The sequence below is a fragment of the Pseudophryne corroboree genome (genome assembly GCF_028390025.1).
Source record: "Pseudophryne corroboree isolate aPseCor3 chromosome 7 unlocalized genomic scaffold, aPseCor3.hap2 SUPER_7_unloc_9, whole genome shotgun sequence".
NCBI lineage: Eukaryota > Metazoa > Chordata > Amphibia > Anura > Myobatrachidae > Pseudophryne > Pseudophryne corroboree.
The window spans coordinates 505,005-525,503 of NW_026967618.1; the positions used below are offsets into that span (position 1 = coordinate 505,005).

Here is a 20,499-nt window from a genome sequence, read left to right on the forward strand (position 1 = left end):
GTGCAGGGGGAGGGGGTAGTCGCTGTGCAGGGGTGCGATTACATGTGCAGGGGGAGGGGGTAGTCGCTGTGCAGGGGTGTGATTACATGTGCAGGGGGAGGGGGTAATCGCTGTGCTGGAGTGTGATTACATGTGCAGGGGGAGGGAGTAGTCGCTGTGCAGGGGTGTGATCACATGTGCAGGGGGAGGGGGTAGTCGCTGTGCAGGGGTGCGATCACATGTGCAGGGGGAGGGGGTAGTCGCTGTGCAGGGGTGTGATCACATGTACAGGGGGAGGGGGTAGTCGCTGTGCAGGGGTGCGATCACATGTGCAGGGGGAGGGGGTAGTCGCTGTGCAGGGGTGTGATCACATGTGCAGGGAGAGGGGGGATTTGCTGTGCAGGGGTGTGATCACATGTGCAGGGAGAGGGGGGATTTGCTGTGCAGGCGTGCGATCACATGTGCAGGGGGAGGGGGTAGTCGCTGTGCAGGGGTGCGATCACATGTGCAGAGGGAGGGGGTAGTCGCTGTGCAGGGGTGCGATCACATGTGCAGGGGGAGGGGGTAGTCGCTGTAAGGGATGTGCACTTGAAATTTTTCGGGTTTTGTGTTTTGGTTTTGGGTTCGGTTCCGCGGCCGTGTTTTGGGTTCGAACGCGTTTTGGCAAAACCTCACCGAATTTTTTTTGTCGGATTCGGGTGTGTTTTGGATTCGGGTGTTTTTTTCAAAAAACCCTAAAAAAACAGCTTAAATCATAGAATTTGGGGGTCATTTTGATCCCAAAGTATTATTAACCTCAAAAACCATAATTTCCACTCATTTTCAGTCTATTCTGAACACCTCACACCTCACAATATTATTTTTAGTCCTAAAATTTGCACCGAGGTCGCTGGATGACTAAGCTAAGCGACCCAAGTGGCCGACACAAACACCTGGCCCATCTAGGAGTGGCACTGCAGTGTCACGCAGGATGGCCCTTCCAAAAAACACTCCCCAAACAGCACATGACGCAAAGAAAAAAAGAGGCGCAATGAGGTAGCTGTGTGACTAAGCTCAACGACCCAAGTGGCCGACACAAACACCTGGCCCATCTAGGAGTGGCACTGCAGTGTCACGCAGGATGGCCCTTCCAAAAAACACTCCCCAAACAGCACATGACGCAAAGAAAAAAAGAGGCACAATGAGGTAGCTGTGTGACTAAGCTCAACGACCCAAGTGGCCGACACAAACATCTGGCCCATCTAGGAGTGGCACTGCAGTGTCACGCAGGATGGCCCTTCCAAAAAACACTCCCCAAACAGCACATGACGCAAAGAAAAAAAGAGGCGCAATGAGGTAGCTGTGTGACTAAGCTCAGCGACCCAAGTGGCCGACACAAACACCTGGCCCATCTAGGAGTGGCACTGCAGTGTCACGCAGGATGGCCCTTCCAAAAAACACTCCCCAAACAGCACATGATGCAAAGAAAAAAAGAGGCGCAATGAGGTAGCTGTGTGACTAAGCTCAACGACCCAAGTGGCCGACACAAACACCTGGCCCATCTAGGAGTGGCACTGCAGTGTCACGCAGGATGGCCCTTCCAAAAAACACCCCCCAAACAGCACATGACGCAAAGAAAAAAAGAGGCGCAATGAGGTAGCTGTGTGAGTAAGCTCAGCGACCCTAGTGGCCGACACAAACACCTGGCCCATCTAGAAGTGGCACTGCAGTGTCACGCAGGCTGGCCCTTCAAAAAACTACTCCCCAAACAGCACATGACGCAAAAAAAAAAGAGGCGCAATGAGGTAGCTGTGTGAGTAAGCTCAGCGACCCTAGTGGCCGACACAAACACCTGGCCCATCTAGGAGTGGCACTGCAGTGTCACGCAGGCTGGCCCTTCCAAAAAACACTCCCCAAACAGCACATGACGCAAAGAAAAATGAAAGAAAAAAGAGGTGCAAGATGGAATTGTCCTTGGGCCCTCCCACCCACCCTTATGTTGTATAAACAGGACATGCACACTTTAACCAACCCATCATTTCAGTGACAGGGTCTGCCACACGACTGTGACTGAAATGACGGGTTGGTTTGGACCCCCACCAAAAAAGAAGCAATTAATCTCTCCTTGCACAAACTGGCTCTACAGAGGCAAGATGTCCACCTCATCATCATCCTCCGATATATCACCGTGTACAACTACATCCCCCTCCTCACAGATTATCAATTCGTATCCACTGGAATCCACTATCTCAGCTCTCTGTGTACTTTGTGGAGGCAATTGCTGCTGGTCAATGTCTCCACGGAGGAATTGATTATAATTCATTTTAATGAACATCATCTTCTCCACATTTTCTGGAAGTAACCTCGTACGCCGATTGCTGACAAGGTGAGCGGCGGCACTAAACACTCTTTCGGAGTACACACTTGTGGGAGGGCAACTTAGGTAGAATAAAGCCAGTTTGTGCAAGGGCCTCCAAATTGCCTCTTTTTCCTGCCAGTATAAGTACGGACTGTCTGACGTGCCTACTTGGATGCGGTCACTCATATAATCCTCCACCATTCTTTCAATGGGGAGAGAATCATATGCAGTTCCAGTAGACGACATGTCCGTAATCGTTGGCAGGTCCTTCAGTCCGGACCAGATGTCAGCATCAGCAGTCGCTCCAGACTGCCCTGCATCACCGCCAGCAGGTGGGCTCGGAATTCTGAGCCTTTTCCTCGCACCCCCAGTTGCGGGAGAATGTGAAGGAGGAGATGTTGACAGGTCGCGTTCCGCTTGACTTGACAATTTTCTCACCAGCAGGTCTTTGAACCCCAGCAGACTTGTGTCTGCCGGAAAGAGAGATCCAAAGTAGGTTTTAAATCTAGGATCGAGCACGGTGGCCAAAATGTAGTGCTCTGATTTCAACAGATTGACCACCCGTGAATCCTTGTTAAGCGAATTAAGGGCTCCATCCACAAGTCCACATGCCTAGCGGAATCGCTCTGTGTTAGCTCCTCCTTCAATGTCTCCAGCTTCTTCTGCAAAAGCCTGATGAGGGGAATGACCTGACTCAGGCTGGCAGTGTCTGAACTGACTTCACGTGTGGCAAGTTCAAAAGGTTGCAGAACCTTGCACAACGTTGAAATCATTCTCCACTGCGCTTGAGACAGGTGCATTCCACCTCCTATATCGTGCTCAGTTGTATAGGCTTGAATGGCCTTTTGCTGCTCCTCCAACCTCTGAAGCATATAGAGGGTTGAATTCCACCTCGTTACCACTTCTTGCTTCAGATGATGGCAGGGCAGGTTCAGGCGTTTTTGGTGTTGCTCCAGTCTTCTGTACGTGGTGCCTGTACGCCGAAAGTGTCCCGCAATTCTTCTGGCCACCGACAGCATATCTTGCACGCCCCTCTCGTTTTTTAAATAATTCTGCACCACCAAATTCAAGGTATGTGCAAAACATGGGACGTGCTGGAATTTGCCCAGATTTAATGCACACACAATATTGCTGGCGTTGTCCGATGCCACAAATCCACAGGAGAGTCCAATTGGGGTAAGCCATTCCGCGATGATCTTCCTCAGTTGCCGTAAGAGGTTTTCAGCTGTGTGCGTATTCTGGAAACCGGTGATACAAAGCGTAGCCTGCCTAGGAAAGAGTTGGCGTTTGCGAGATGCTGCTACTGGTGCCGCCGCTGCTGTTCTTGCGGCGGGAGTCCATACATCTACCCAGTGGGCTGTCACAGTCATATAGTCCTGACCCTGCCCTGCTCCACTTGTCCACATGTCCGTGGTTAAGTGGACATTGGGTACAGCTGCATTTTTTAGGACACTGGTGACTCTTTTTCTGAGGTCTGTGTACATTTTCGGTATCGCCTGCCTAGAGAAATGGAACCTAGATGGTATTTGGTACCGGGGACACAGTACCTCCAACAAGTCTCTAGTTGGCTCTGCAGTAATGATGGATACCGGAACCACGTTTCTCACCACCCAGGATGCCAAGGCCTCAGTTATCCGCTTTGCAGCAGGATGACTGCTGTGATATTTCATCTTCCTCGCAAAGGACTGTTGGACAGTCAATTGCTTGGTGGAAGTAGTAAAAGTGGTCTTACGACTTCCCCTCTGGGATGTCCATCGACTCCCAGCAGTAACAACAGCAGCGCCAGCAGCAGTAGGCGTTACACGCAAGGATGCATCGGAGGAATCCCAGGCAGGAGAGGACTCGTCAGAATTGCCAGTGACATTGCCTGCAGGACTATTGGCATTCCTGGGGAAGGAGGAAATTGACACTGAGGGAGTTGGTGGGGTGGTTTGCGTGAGCTTGGTTACAAGAGGAAGGGGTTTACTGGTCAGTGGACTGCTTCCGCTGTCGCCCAAAGTTTTTGAACTTGTCACTGACTTATTATGAATGCGCTGCAGGTGACGTATAAGGGAGGATGTTCCGAGGTGGTTAACGTCCTTACCCCTACTTATTACAGCTTGACAAAGGCAACACACGGCTTGACAAATGTTGTCCGCATTTCTGTTGAAATACTTCCACACCGAAGAGCTGATTTTTTTGGTATTTTCACCAGGCATGTCAATGGCCATATTCCTCCCACGGACAACAGGTGTCTCCCCGGGTGCCTGACTTAAACAAACCACCTCACCATTAGAATCCTCCTTGTCAATTTCCTCCCCAGCGCCAGCAACACCCATATCCTCCTCATCCTGGTGTACTTCAACACTGACATCTTCAATCTGACTATCAGGAACTGGACTGCGGGTGCTCCTTCCAGCACTTGCAGGGGGCGTGCAAATGGTGGAAGGCGCATGCTCTTCACGTCCAGTGTTGGGAAGGTCAGGCATCGCAACCGACACAATTGGACTCTCCTTGTGGATTTGGGATTTCGAAGAACGCACAGTTCTTTGCTGTGCTTTTGCCAGCTTGAGTCTTTTCATTTTTCTAGCGAGAGGCTGAGTGCTTCCATCCTCATGTGAAGCTGAACCACTAGCCATGAACATAGGCCAGTTCCTCAGCCGTTCCTTGCCACTCCGTGTGGTAAATGGCATATTGGCAAGTTTACGCTTCTCCTCCGACAATTTTATTTTAGATTTTTGAGTCCTTTTTTTACTGATATTTGGTGTTTTGGATTTTACAAGCTCTGTACTATGACATTGGGCATCGGCCTTGGCAGACGACGTTGATGGAATTTCATCGTCTCGGCCATGGACTAGTGGCAGCAGCTTCAGCACGAGGTGGAAGTGGATCTTGATCTTTCCTATTTTGGAACCTCAACATTTTTGTTCTCCATATTTTAATAGGCACAACTAAAAGGCACCTCAGGTAAACAATGGAGATGGATGGATACTAGTAAACTTATGGATGACGAGCGACTGCCGACACAGAGGTAGCTACAGCCATGGACTACCGTACTGTGGTCTGCTGCTAATATAGACTGGATGATAATGAGATAAAATTAAAATATATATATATATCACACTAGTACTGCAGCCGGACAGGTATATATTATGTAATGACGGACCTGCTGACACTGTCTGTCAGCACTGCAGACTCCTAAAGTAAGCTACTAGTATCAAGAAGATAGAAAAAAAAACCACGGGTAGGTGGTATACAATTATGGATGGACGAGCGACTGCCGACACAGAGGTAGCTACAGCCGTGGACTACCGTACTGTGTCTGCTGCTAATATAGACTGGATGATAATGAGATAAAATTAAAATATATATATATATCACACTAGTACTGCAGCCGGACAGGTATATATTATGTAATGACGGACCTGCTGGACACTGTCTGTCAGCACTGCAGACTCCTAAAGTAAGCTACTAGTATCAAGAAGATAGAAAAAAAAAAACACGGGTAGGTGGTATACAATTATGGATGACGAGCGACTGCGACACAGAGGTAGCTACAGCCGTGGACTACCGTACTGTGTCTGCTGCTAATATAGACTGGATGATAATGAGATAAAATTAAAATTTATATCACACTAGTACTGCAGCCGGACAGGTATATATTATGTAATGACGGACCTGCTGGACACTGTCTGCAGAATGCGTTTATAAAAACACCACACGACGAGTGTTTAACTTTTCAGGCAGACAATCACAATATACTGGTGGTCAGCAGACAATCACAATATACTGGTGGTCAGTGGTCACTGGTCAGTCACACTGGCAGTGGCACTCTGGCAGCAAAGTGTGCACTGTACTTAAAATATGTACTCCTGCTATAACTGCTCCCCAGTCTCCCCCACAATTAAGCTGTGTGAGCAGTGAGCACTCAGCACAGTCAGATAATGATATACAGTATTACATATGATGCAGCACACTGGGCTGAGCACAGATATGGTATGTGACTGTGTCACACTGTGTATCGTTTTTTTTCAGGCAGAGAACGGATTAATTAACTGGTGGTGGTCACTGGTCACTGGTCACACTATCAGCAAGTAGTACTCCGTCCTAAGCAGACAATCACAATATACTGGTGGTCAGTGTGGTCACTGGTCAGTCACACTGGCAGTGTGGCACTCTGGCAGCAAAAGTGTGCACTGTACTTAAATATATTATTTATGTACTCCTGCTCTAACTGCTCCCAGTCTCCCCCACAATTAAGCCTGTGTGAGCAGTGAGCACTCAGCACAGTCAGATATACAGTATTACATATGATGATGCAGCACACTGAGGCTGAGCACAGATATGGTATGTGACTGTGTCACACTGTGTATCGTTTTTTTCAGGCAGAGAACGGATTAATTAAACTGGTGGTCAATGGTCACTGGTCATACTATCAGCAAGTAGTAGTACTCCAGTCCTAATATGCTCCCCAAAATTAGTAAATAGTGTCTCTAACTCTCTACTCTCTTCTCTATAAACAGAGAGGACGCCAGCCACGTCCTCTCCCTATCAATCTCAATGCACGTGTGAAAATGGCGGCGACGCGCGGCTCCTTATATAGAATCCGAGTCTCGCGATAGAATACGAGCCTCGCGAGAATCCGACAGCGGGATGATGACGTTCGGGCGCGCTCGGGTTAACCGAGCAAGGCGGGAAGATCCGAGTCTGCCTCGGACCCGTGTAAAAAGGCTGAAGTTCGGGGGGGTTCGGATTCCGAGGAACCGAACCCGCTCATCTCTAGTCGCTGTGCAGGGGTGCGATCACATGTGCAGGGGGAGGGGTAGTCGCTGTGCAGGGGTGCGATTACATGTGCAGGGGGAGGGGGTAGTCGCTGTGCAGGGGTGTGATCACATGTGCAGGGAGAGGGGGGATTTGCTGTGCAGGGGTGTGATCACATGTGCAGGGGGAGGGGGTAGTCGCTGTGCAGGGGTGTGATCACATGTGCAGGGGGAGGGGGTAGTCGCTGTGCAGGGGTGTGATCACATGTGCAGGGGGAGGGGGTAGTCGCTGTGCAGGGGTGTGATCACATGTGCAGGGGGAGGGGGTAGTCGCTGTGCAGGGGTGTGATTACGTGTGCAGGGGGAGGGGGTAGTCGCTGTGCAGGAGTGCCATTACATGTGCAGGGGGAGGGGGTAGTCGCTGTGCAGGGGTGTGATCACATGTGCAGGGAGAGGGGGGATTTGCTGTGCAGGGGTGTGATCACATGTGCAGGGAGAGGGGGGATTTGCTGTGCAGGGGTGTGATCACATGTGCAGGGAGAGGGGGGATTTGCTGTGCAGGGGTGTGATCACATGTGCAGGGAGAGGGGGGATTTGCTGTGTAGGGGTGTGATCACATGTGCAGGGGGAGGGGGTAGTCGCTGTGCAGGGGTGTGATTACATGTGCAGGGGGAGGGGGTAGTCGCTGTGCAGGGGTGTGATTACATGTGCAGGGGGAGGGGGTAGTCGCTGTGCAGGGGTGCGATCACAGGGTCTCTGCACAGCCCAGGACTTACTCTTCCAGTGATCGGGGCCGGAGCGGACTTCAGAAACCCTACCTTCAAATGCCTGGTCCCTCCTGCAATTCTCCGAACACTCCTTAAAAAAGGTCACTTGCCGCCCACAAACAGCCTCTTCCTGTCAGTCACCTTAAGATCGCCCGTGCGATCACTTTTTCCCGCACCATCCCAACGCTGCCCGGCGCTCCCCATTGCTACGGACCGACGCGCCTGCGCATTGCAGTGCATATACATGCACAGTTCAGACCTGATCGCAGACTTTCTGAAAACGCAGCCTAGCAATCAGGTCTGAATTACGCCTCAGCCCTGAAAGACACGGGATACCCAAAGCTCCTGAAAGTCTCTTGTAATCTTTTACATTAAAGGGGCACCTGATCAAGAAATGGTCCATTGTCTCCACCTCCCCTAGACATTCATCCCGTGGACAACCACGATCATTGGCATTTCTCCACATCATGTTTCCCTTCACATAAAGCTTCCCATGGAAAGAAAGCCAAGCAATGTCTCTCTGAATTTATGAGAGCCCACCCAGCAGAAGCGACATCACTTCGGCAATCCCTAAGTGATGGCGGAACATGAAAATTGGTTTACAAAATCCTCTTCCCCAACTCCTTCCTTGAAAGGCTTTTGACCCTTCCTCCCCCATCCAGAAAGCTTCACACTTCTTTTGGTTTACCCTAGAGCACGAGGCTACAGAGTATTCACAGATGAGCTCTTCCACGTCATGTGCCTCTGCCACTGATGACTGAACCACTGTGACATCATCTGCGTAAGCCACCACCTTAAAAGGGAACTCTGGGCTCAGCTGCACCCCTCCCACCGTACCGTTCTCTACCCTTCTTATGAAGGGGTCAATCGCGAATACATACAGGAGGGGGCTCAGGGGACAACCCTGACGGACTCCAGAGCTCACATCAAAAGTAGGACCCACCCAACCATTAACAAGCTTGAAGCTTTCGGCCAGACTGTATATTGTACTGAGCCAATTGGTAACTATGGGCCCATCCCATCTTAAATAGAACTCCCATCATAGTAAATTTACCCCCATGAGTATCTATGGGCCCTACTTGAAAGGTATGGTTAAATTTACCCCATGGTTTACTCTGTCAAAAGCCTTAGACTGATCTAAAGCCAGCAAGTAATTTCCCCATTTCTCAGCATGGCACCGCTCTATGGCCTCCCGGACAACAAAAAAAACCTACAGTATTTATCCTAGATCTATGACTACCACTAAAGAAAGTGTAATCCATGAGGTCTGGAGAATGGCGAATGTGCACATCCACCAAACCTGCCTGTCTAATCATACTAACTAAAAAGTCATAGCCCAGGGCTGTCTTTGAACCTCCCCGGTCTTTTGGCCTAATAACGGTGTTGAAAACACCTCCAAAGACAATCTGCTGAGCCGTAAAAAGGAACGGTTTTATCTCCCTGAAGAGACATTTTCTGTCCCATGTCGACTGTAACCCATAGATAATAATGAGCCTCAGGTGTCCCCTCAGGTTGACATCTAAAATCATACACCTACCTGCCTGTAGTTCTATAACCCTGTGCATGGTTACCATGCCAGTAAAAAGCACTGCCACCCCACTGTACGCCTCAGCCACAAGAGACCAGTAGGAATGCCCACGCCTCCACTCCCTTTTCACCTTGTGGAGGATGTCCAACCTACTAATTCTGGTCTCTTGCAAAAACAAAACATCAATCTCAACTGTATTGAAAAAATCAAAGACCATAATACGAGCTTGTTCGGAAACTACGGAAGCCACATTAATGGTGGCACATCGTATGGGTTGGGGATCCATGTGTCATTGGGTTATAGAAGCAGGACCCTGCTCACTTTTCCTTTTACATTCTTCTCTGATACCCTACTTGAAAACCTAGATCTTCTAGTATCTTTCCCTTTGAGAGAGGTTTCCCCCTCCCCAGTGGCACCCTGCATGCCATCACCATTACCTTAATTTTGGGACAGGCCACCCTTACTTTGTGTGGATCCAGGATCTGGTGGTTTGCGCTCTGACCTAGGTGGCAAACCTGGAACCCATATATCTGTGCCTACTGGATCCCACTCTAATCCTTCTTCACCACTACTCTCCCCACTCCCCACCTGTTTCCTGCTTTGCCTTCCTCTTACTAACCTTGGGGACAAAAACGAAATCTTTACCATTTGTTACTAGCTCCCCCTCCTGTTCTTCATCAGTAGAAAAGGCATCAAATCTATTAGAGAGGACTAATTCATTACTGTCGACCTTCTATTTCCTCTTCCCTCTATTTTCCTTCTGAAATTTATCTGTCTTTTCCATTTTTTTAGCAGCCCTGGTTTGTACACCTACAAAGAAAATTTCCTTTACTGGACCCTCTTTCTCTTTCCTGACAGATTCCTCCCTCTGTTCTCGTTCATTCTCCATATTATGGCTTGCCCATGGGCATCGACTGTAAGGGTGGCCGTCCTCCCCACATAAGTTACATTTAACATCGTTACAGTCTCTTGACACTTGTCCAACTTTTCCACAGAGCGTGCATTTGGTGACATTACATTCGCTACTCAAGTGGTGAAAATCTCCACATCTGAAGCAGGTGAGGTGTTACCCAGGGTAGAAGCACTGGACTCTGTCTCAACCAATATAGGGGTATATTCAATTGTGGTCAAATTGCCGAAAATGTCGAAAAACAGGTCATTTTCGACAATTCAATACAGTACTTTTCGGCAAAAAAACCTGCCGTTTCATTTTCGACTTTTTTCAATTCGACATTTTTTCAATTCGACATGTCTGCAATGTTAAAAATGCGGCTTTTCGACAAAAGTATATTCAATTGAAGAATGTCGATTCGACAACAGTGCTTTTCGACAGTCATTTCGTCAATTTCATTCCACCACAGTTTTCTTTCGTGATCTAATAAAAAAATGTAAAAACGTTTTTTTTATTGCTAATAGCATATCTATTTATATTTGAAGGGATTATCTACTTGGTTTGTCTATTTAGGAGCCACAAGTATTATTTAATCGAATTTTTAAAAGAATATTTTTTGTTTTACTAACTACCCACTCCTCCAGGACACCCCGGCCAGAGGTGACTAGTTGGGGATTTAATGCCATGGCCGCAGGAACCGGTATAAAAGTGTCCCCCGGCTGTAGCATTATCTCACTGGCTAGTGGAGCACGGTGCTGGTGTAAAAAATACGGGGGACTCCTACGTTTTTTGTCCCCCGTATTTTTTGCACCAGGACCAGGCGCAGAGCCCGGTGCTGATTGTTAAAATATGGGGGAACCCCTGTCAATTTTTTCCCCGTATTTTTACAAACAGGACCAGCTCAAAGAGCCCTAGGCTGGTTATGCTTAGGAGGGGGGACCCCACACATTTTTTTTCAGGATTTATTGAACACTTTTGTGCCGTCCATGAAGTCGAATCCAGGCCGCCCACTATTCGTCAATTGGTCCGTTTTTCGACAGCGGGACTGTCGAATCAGTTATTTATTGAATATGTCGAATTCAGGTCCCGGCGGGAGGGTTTCGCCTGTCGAATTGTGTCAAATCCAAAAACAGTCGAATTCCATCTGGAATTCAACCGCAATTGAATATACCCCATAGGCTGCAGAAGGAATGTGCAAGAAAACTTTATCTGTACTTTTTAACTGAACCGTAGCAGAGCACGCACCTCCCCAGACTCCCATTGTGAAACCAACCTTTATTAAGTTAGATTGTACAATGCAGAATCTGGACAGTCAGAACAAAATGTCCTGGGCAGGAATGGACTAATTTCTAACTAATGTTGTTATTTTACCTTATCCTGCTTGGTCACCAAACTTGTTCTAAAGTTATTATATGATGCTTGAGATCTGCATGCCTGCCACTGCGTCTGAAAGGTCTGTAAGCCCTGATAGCATAGGAAGCTCACATCGAAGTCAGGTGTTTTGACTGGATGGATACAGGCATACAGATCAGAAGCATGGAAGCCCAGGCTGAAAATCATCTCTAGAAAGATCTCTTTTGTTGGGACTTCACCTGTCCCTGCCCATTTAAATTGCAATAGATTTCTCCTCTTAGTAATTTGACCAGAAGTAGCTGCTGTCGGTACCTTTGCATTCACCATGTTAGCGTAAGACCTTGTGCCTGGGGCAGTTTGCTTATTTGCATCATCTTTATTACTTACAGCATTAGACACATTATCTACATTTATAACTTCACGTCTCCTTTTTTCACTACTGATTAATTCAGCGGCAGCTTTTAACCTGGCTGGAGCAGCCAACTGGCCATACACAGCCTGAATCACTTCTTTACCCCCTCAGACAAAGTGTTTCTGTCTAATACCGGCATCCCTTGCGCAGTGTTACAAGGTCGCACTAAGGCCCTCATTCCGAGTTATTTGCTCGCAAGCTGCTTTTAGCAGCATTGCACATGCTAAGCCGCCGCCTACTGGGAGTGAATCTTAGCTTAGCAAAATTGCGAACGAAAGATTCTCAAAATTGCGAATAGAAATTTCTAAGCAGTTCTGAGTAGCTCGACACTTACTCTGCCACTGCGATCAGTTCAGTCAGTTTCGTTCCTGGTTTGACGTCACAAACACACCCAGCGTTCGCCCAGACACTCCCCCGTTTCTCCAGCCACTCCCGCGTTTTTCCCAGAAACGGCAGCGTTTTTTCACACACTCCCATAAAACGGCCAGTTTCCGCCCAGAAACACCCACTTCCTGTCAGTCACACAACGATCACCAGAACGAAGAAAAATCCTCGTAATGCCGTGAGTAAAATACCAAACTTCTTAGCAAATTTACTTGGCGCAGTCGCAGTGCGAACATTGCGCATGCGCAGTTTGCGGAAAATCGCACCGATGCGAAGGAAAATAACGAGCGAACAACTCGGAATGAGGGCTTAAGTTACTGTCAGTGTGAGAAGTAAAATTCAGTACAATGGGGGTCATTCCAAGTTGTTCGCTCGGTAAATTTCTTCGCATCGCAGCGATTTTGTGCTTAGTGCGCATGCGCAATGTCCGCACTGCGACTGCGCCAAGTAAATTTGCTATGCAGTTAGGAATTTTACTCACAGTTTTTTCTTCGTTCTGGTGATCGTAATGTGATTGACAGGAAGTGGGTGTTTCGGGGCGGAAACTGGCCGTTTTATGGGTGTGTGTGAAAAAACGCTACAGTTTCTGGGAAAAACGGAGGAGTGTCTAGGCGAACGCTGGGTGTGTTTGTGACGACAAACCAGGAACGACAAGCACTGAACTGATCGCAGATGCCGAGTAAGTCTCGAGCTACTCAGAAACTGCACAGAGATGTCTTTTCGCAATATTGCGAATCTTTCGTTCGCAATTTTGCTAAGCTAAGATTCACTCCCAGTAGGCGGCGGCTTAGCGTGTGCAATGCTGCTAAAAGCAGCTTGCGAGCGAACAACTCGGAATGACCCCCCATGTTAGAAACAGTCTCCTCAGTTCTGTTTGCTAACCCATCCCAGTCAGACAATGTGCAAGAGTCACTGCCATGCTGAGCCACTGCTTCTGGGGAAATCTGCATACACTCAGTCACTGTCTCTGGCAGAGCAGGCCCCACATTAACAGATGCTGTGGGGAAATCATCAGGAACAGAGACACCCTGAGCTGGACAAGACAATGTTACCTCTCAGTTGTTGCTTCTCCCTGCAGCTCAGCAGACATCTGCGCATGGGATGATGAGCTGGAATCACTTTCAGGTGCACAGACAGCCTCTGTACACTTGCTAGAAATAGTGCCCACAGGTAACAGCTGAGCTCCATCACAATCGGGTAACCCCTTCACTGCTGCCTGCAACTGCTTCTCCTTTCTCTCCAGCCACTTCTCCTTTAATTTGGTTTTAACCCTTTCCAGGTTGGTAGAGAGTGTTTCAATTGCATCCTTTAGCACAGGTTTTTCCCACTTGTAGCGGGTATTTCTTTTTTCTTTTTATCAGCAATTCTAGACTGTATACGCCTGGCTTCTTTCTACAGGTCTTCTATAGAGAAGCTGTCAAAGAACTCTTCCTCCTCCTCCTCCTCCTCCTTCTTCTCCTCCTCACACTTTTCTTCATCCCCAGTATCACCTGGGGACCCAGGTAGATTCTCCAAGATATCTAAAGGCTTCACCTCCCCCCCCCCTCCCGCTTCACTACCCCCTGGCCAGACAGCGGCCGCTGCCACTCCACCCTGCATTACTTCATGCAGGGAATACCCAGGGAGAGTTTGGAGGTATCCATCTGCAGCTCCAGCTGCCCTGCTGGAGCTGTGCCAGCAGGGCAGGTAGCTTTCACTACCGCTCCATCCTGTGTTCCATCACACAGTAGAGCGCCCTGTGGCATAGAGAGGGCTAGCTGTGATTCTTTCTGTACTGAAGCCAAGCTGGGGTTGCTGCTGACATTGTGTCTCAAGCTGCTCGTGCTCCTTCCTTATGCACCAGACTGGCCAGCCGCACAAGTTGTCTGGGCACCAGGAGTTTTGGTTTTGGGTACTTTAGAACCAGTACCATGGGGTGACCGCCGGGAGCCCTGTCCCCCAGGAGGATCCATCCCCCTGGGGGAAACCTGCAAGGAATCCCCCTGCAGGCACTGGATGCAGAAAGGAGCTCCCCAAACACTCCTTACTGTCAACTCAAATAGCACAGACTGCAGAGACTCTGCCCACAAACCTGCCTGTGCTACAGGTACCCAGAGCTGAGAGAGGCCACAATCCCTGTCGCAGTTACATGTGTTATATACAGGATGTAGCTACCATAGGTGCAGGGAGTGCAGCTGCTATGGGGCCCAGAGCTGAGAGGGGCCACCTTTCCTGTCAGTTACATGTGTTATATACAGGGTGTAGATACCATAGGTGCAGGGAGTGCAGCTGCTATGGGGCCAGAGCTGAGAGGGGCAACCTTCCCTGTCACAGTTACATGTGTTATATACAGGGTGTAGATACCATAGGTGCAGGGAGTGCAGCTGCTATGGGGCCAGAGCTAAGAGGGACCACCTTCCCTGTCACAATTACATGTGTTAAATGCAGGGTGAAGCTACCATAGGTGCAGGTAGTGCAGCTGCTATGGGACTAGAGCTGAGAGGCGTCACATTCCCTGTCACAGATACATGTGTTATATACAGGGTACAGCTACAATAGGTGCAGGGAGTGCAGCTGCTATGGGGCCCAGAGCTGAGAGGGGCCACATTCCCTGTCACAGTTACATGTGTTATATACAGGGGTGTAGCTACCATAGGTGCAGGGAGTGCAGATGCTATGGGGCCAGAGTTGAGAGAGGCCACCTTCCCTGTCACAGTTACATGTGTTATATACAAGGTGCAGCTACCATAGGTGCAGGGAGTGCAGCTGCTATGGGGCCCAGAGCTGAGAGGGGCCACCTTCCCTGTCACAGTTACATGTGTTATATACAGGGTGTAGTTACCATAGGTGCAGGGAGTGCAGCTGCTATGGGGCCCAGAGCTGAGAGGGGCCACCTTCCCTGTCACAGTTACATATGTTATATACAGGGTGTAGCTACCATAGGTGCAGGGAGTGCAGCTGCTATGGGGCCCAGAGCTGAGAGGGGACACCTTCCCTGTCACAGTTACATGTGTAATATAGAGGGTGTAGCTACCATAGGTGCAGGGAGTGCAGCTGCTATGGGGCCCAGTGCTGAGAGGGGCCACCTTCCCTGTCACAGTTACATGTGTTATATACAGGGGTGTAGCTACCATAGGTGCAGGGAGTGCAGATGCTATGGGGCCAGAGTTGAGAGAGGCCACCTTCCCTGTCACAGTTACATGTGTTATATACAAGGTGCAGCTACCATAGGTGCAGGGAGTGCAGCTGCTATGGGGCCCAGAGCTGAGAGGGGCCACCTTCCCTGTCACAGTTACATGTGTTATATACAGGGTGTAGTTACCATAGGTGCAGGGAGTGCAGCTGCTATGGGGCCCAGAGCTGAGAGGGGCCACCTTCCCTGTCACAGTTACATATGTTATATACAGGGTGTAGCTACCATAGGTGCAGGGAGTGCAGCTGCTATGGGGCCCAGAGCTGAGAGGGGACACCTTCCCTGTCACAGTTACATGTGTAATATAGAGGGTGTAGCTACCATAGGTGCAGGGAGTGCAGCTGCTATGGGGCCCAGTGCTGAGAGGGGCCACCTTCCCTGTCACAGTTACATGTGTTATATACAGGGTGTAGCTACCATAGGTGCAGGGAGTGCAGCTGCTATGGGGCCAGAGCTGAGAGGGGCCAGCTTCCCTGTCACAGTTACATGTGTTATATACAGGGGTGTAGCTACCATAGGTGCAGGGAGTGCAGCTGCTATGGGGCCAGAGCTGAGAGGGGCCACCTTCCCTGTCATAGTTACATGTGGTATATACAGGGTGTAGCTACTATAGGTGCAGGGAGTGCAGCTGCTATGGGGCCCAGAGCTGAGAGGGGCCACCTTCCCTGTCACAGGTACATGTGTTATATACAGGGTGTAGCTACCATAGGTGCAGGGAGTGCAGCTGCTATGGGGCCCAGAGCTGAGAGGGGCCACCTTCCCTGTCACAGGTACATGTGTTATATACAGGGTGTAGCTACCATAGGTGCAGGGAGTGCAGCTGCTATGGGGCCCAGAGCTGAGAGGGGCCACCTTCCCTGTCACAGTTACATGTGTTATATACAGGGTGTACCTACCATAGGTGCAGGGAGTGCAGCTGCTATGGGGCCCAGAGCTGAGAGGGGCCACCTTCCCTGACACAGTTACATGTGTTATATACAGGGTGTAGCTACCATAGGTGCATGGAGTGCGGCTGCTATGGGGCCCAGAGCTGAGAGGGGCCACCTTCCCTGTCACAGTTACATGTGTTATATACAAGGTGCAGCTACCATAGGTGCAGGCAGTGCAGCTGCTATGGGTCCAGAGCTGAGAGGGGCCACCTTCCCTGTCACAGTTACATGTGTTATATACAGGGTGTAGCTACCATAGGTGCAGGGAATGCAGCTGCTATGGGGCCAGAGCTGAGAGGGGCCACCTTCCCTGTCACAGTTACATGTGTTATATACAGGGTGTAGCTACCATAGGTGCAGGCAGAGCAGCTGCTATGGGGCCAGAGCTGAAAGGGGCCACCTTCCCTGTCACAGTTACATGTGTTATAAACAGGGTGTAGCTACCATAGGTGCAGGCAGTGCAGCTGCTATGGTGCCCAGAGCTGAGTGGGGCCACCTTCCCTGTCACAGTTACATGTGTAATATAGAGGGTGTAGCTACCATAGGTGCAGGGAGTGCAGCTGCTATGGGGCCAGAGCTGAGAGGGGCCCACCTTCCCTGTCACAGTTACATGTGTTATATACAGGGTGTAGCTACCATAGGTGCAGGGAGTGCAGCTGCTATGGGCCCAGAGCTGAGAGGAACCACCTTCCCTGTCACAGTTACATGTGTTATATACAGGGGTGTAGCTACCATAGGTGCAGGGAGTGTAGCTGCTATGGGGCCTAGAGCTGAGAGGGGCCACCTTCCCTGTCACAGTTACATGTGTTATATACAGGGTGTAGCTACCATAGGTGCAGGGAGTGCAGCTGCTATGGGGCCAGAGCTGAGAGAGGCCACCTTCCCTGTCACAGTTACATGTGTTATATACAGGGTGTAGCTACTATAGGTGCAGGGAGTGCAGCTGCTATGGGGCCCAGAGCTGAGAGGGGCCACCTTCCCTGTCACAGTTACATGTGTTATATACAGGGTGTAGTTACCATAGGTGCAGGGAGTGCAGCTGCTATGGGACCCAGAGCTGAGAGGGGCCACCTCCCCTGTCACAGTTACATGTGTTATATACAGGGTGTAGCTACCATAGGTGCAGGGAGTGCAGCTGCTATGGGGCCCAGAGCTGAGAGGGGCCACCTTCCCTGTCACAGTTACATGTGTAATAAAGAGGGTGTAGCTACCATAGGTGCAGGGAGTGCAGCTGCTATGGGCCCAGAGCTGAGAGGGGCCACCTTCCCTGTCACAGTTACATGTGTTATATACAGGGGTGTAGCTAACATAGGTGCAGGGAGTGTAGCTGCTATGGGGCCTAGAGCTGAGAGGGGCCACCTTCCCTGTCACAGTTACATGTGTTATATACAGGGTGTAGTTACCATAGGTGCAGAGAGTGCAGCTGCTATGGGTCCAGAGCTGAGAGGGGCCACCTTCCCTGTCACAGTTACATGTGTTATATACAGGGTGTAGCTACCATAGGTGCAGGGAGTGCAGCTGCTATGGGGCCCAGAGCTGAGAGGGGCCACCTTCCCTGTCACAGTTACATGTGTTATATACAGGGTGTAGCTACCATAGGTTCAGGGAGTGCAGCTTCTATGGGGCCCAGAGCTGAGAGGGGCCACCTTCCCTGTCACAGTTACATGTGTTATATACAGGGTGTAGCTACCATAGGTGCATGGAGTGCAGCTGCTATGGGGCCCAGAGCTGAAAAGGGCCACCTTCCCTGTCACAGTTACATGTGTTATATACAGGGTGTAGCTACCATAGGTGCATGGAGTGCAGCTGCTATGGGTCCTGAGCTGAGAAGAGCCACCTTCCCTGTCACAGTTACATGTGTTTTATACAGGGGTGTAGCTACCATAGGTGCAGGGAGTGCAGATGCTATGGGGCCAAAGCTGAGAGGGGCCACCTTCCCTGTCACAGTGTCGAAGTCAGAAAATATTACAACACATACATTGCATACAAACACCACATAGATGGCCTCCGTGTGCGTACGTGTTCGGCTGTGATTGCACATGTTTACAAATTGCGTATGGTCGCTCCCGCGGTCCTGCGCATTAGAGCGTGGTATGAGTAATTACAGTGGAGTTTGTACTCTCATGGAAAAGCCACAAAGACATATCATAAATCTAATCTATATATTACATAAATCCCACACTGTCTGCTTCTTCTTCTAAATAGCATGAAGATCGGTCACACATAAATTAAAACTCCCAGAGACTAAAATACAATGGCCTTATTTACACTAAGCTTTGAAATTCTATGAAGAAGGCAAACACCTTTGTTTACTAGGGTGGCCGAGTTTCTATTGAAACAATAAGTACTGGATTGTCATTGTCTCACCTGAAGACAAAACAAACGAAAAGACAATGGCCCTCATTCCGAGTTGTTCGCTCGGTAATTTTCTTCGCATCGCAGCTATTTTCTGCTAATTGCGCATGCGCAATGTTCGCACTGCGACTGCGGCAAGTAAATTTGCTAAGAAGTTTGGTATTTTACTCACGGCATTATGAGGTTTTTTCTTCGTTCTGGCGATCGTTGTGTGATTGACAGGAAGTGGGTGTTTCTGGGCGGAAACTGGCCGTTTTATGGGAGTGTGTGAAAAAACGCTGCCGTTTCTGGGAAAAACGCGGGAGTGGCTGGAGAAACGGGGGAGTGTCTGGGCGAACGCTGGGTGTGTTTGTGACGTCAAACCAGGAACGACAAGCACTGAACTGATCACAGTGGCAGAGTAAGTGTCGAGCTACTCAGAAACTGCTTAGAAATTTCTATTCGCAATTTTGAGAATCTTTCATTCGCAATTTTGCTAAGCTAAGATTCACTCCCAGTAGGCGGCGGCTTAGCGTGTGCAATGCTGCTAAAAGCAGTTTGCATGCGAACAACTCGGAATGAGGGCCAATACCCAGGAACCTAAGCTGCAAGAAACTCAATTAACAATAGCTAACCAAAACACAAGCCAGACATTTAGAAATCTAAGATATTAACATTCATAGTCTAAACTCTTGGAGATGTATGTGTTTGTATGTATATATATATATATATATATATATGTGTGTATATACATATATATATATATATAATTCCTAACAAATTGTAATAGCAGGAGTATGTGTGTGTGTAAATATATATATATATATATATACATATATACACTGCTCACAAAAATAAAGGGAACACTTAAACAACACAATGTAACTCCAAGTCAATCACACTTCTGTGAAATCAAACTGTCCACTTAGGAAGCAACACTGATTGACAATCAATGTCACATGCTGTTGTGCAAATGGAATAGACAACAGGTGGGAATTATAGGCAATTAGCAAGACACCCCCAATAAAGGAGTTGTTCTGCAGGTGGTGACCACAGGCCACTTCTCAGCTCCTATGCTTTCTGGCTGATGTTTTGGTAACTTTTGAAAGCTGGCGGTGCTTTCACTCTAGTGGTAGCATGAGACGGAGTCTACAACCCACACAAGTGGCTCAGGTAGTGCAGCTCATCCAGGATGGCACATCAATGCGAGCTGTGGCAAGAAGGTTTGCTGTATCTGTCAGCGTAGTGTCCAGAGCATGGAGGCGCTACCAGGAGACAGGCAAGTATGTCAGGAGACGTGGAGGAGGCTGTAGGAGGGCAACAACCCAGCAGCAGAACCGCTACCTCCGCCTTTGTGCAAGGAGGAACAGGAGGAGCACTGCCAGAGCCCTGCAAAATGACCTCCAGCAAGCCACAAATGTGCATGTGTCTACTCAAACGATCAGAAACAGACTCCATGAGGGTGGTATGAGGGCCCGACGTCCACAGGTGGGGGTTGTGCTTACAGCCCAACACCGTGCAGGACATTTGGCATTTGCCAGAGAACACCAAGATTGGCAAATTCGCCATTGGCACCCTGTGCTCTTCACAGATGAAAGCAGGTTCTCACTGAGCACATGTGACAGACGTGACAGAGTCTGGAGACGCCAAGGAGAACGTTCTGCTGCCTGCA

The 20,499-nt window shown here is 49.3% G+C and overlaps 1 protein-coding gene across 1 annotated transcript in view; it reads left to right on the forward strand.

Moving 5' to 3' along the window:
• The window catches only part of CDK15 (cyclin dependent kinase 15), a gene marked incomplete at its 3' end in the record, with an annotated part of 538,867 nt that overhangs the window by 426,614 nt on the left and 91,754 nt on the right, over positions 1 to 20,499 (forward strand). The window contains exon 9 of the mRNA XM_063950471.1: positions 10,347 to 10,409. Within this exon, the coding sequence (XP_063806541.1) occupies positions 10,347 to 10,409 (63 nt within the window). The remainder of the gene's footprint in view (positions 1 to 10,346; positions 10,410 to 20,499) is intronic.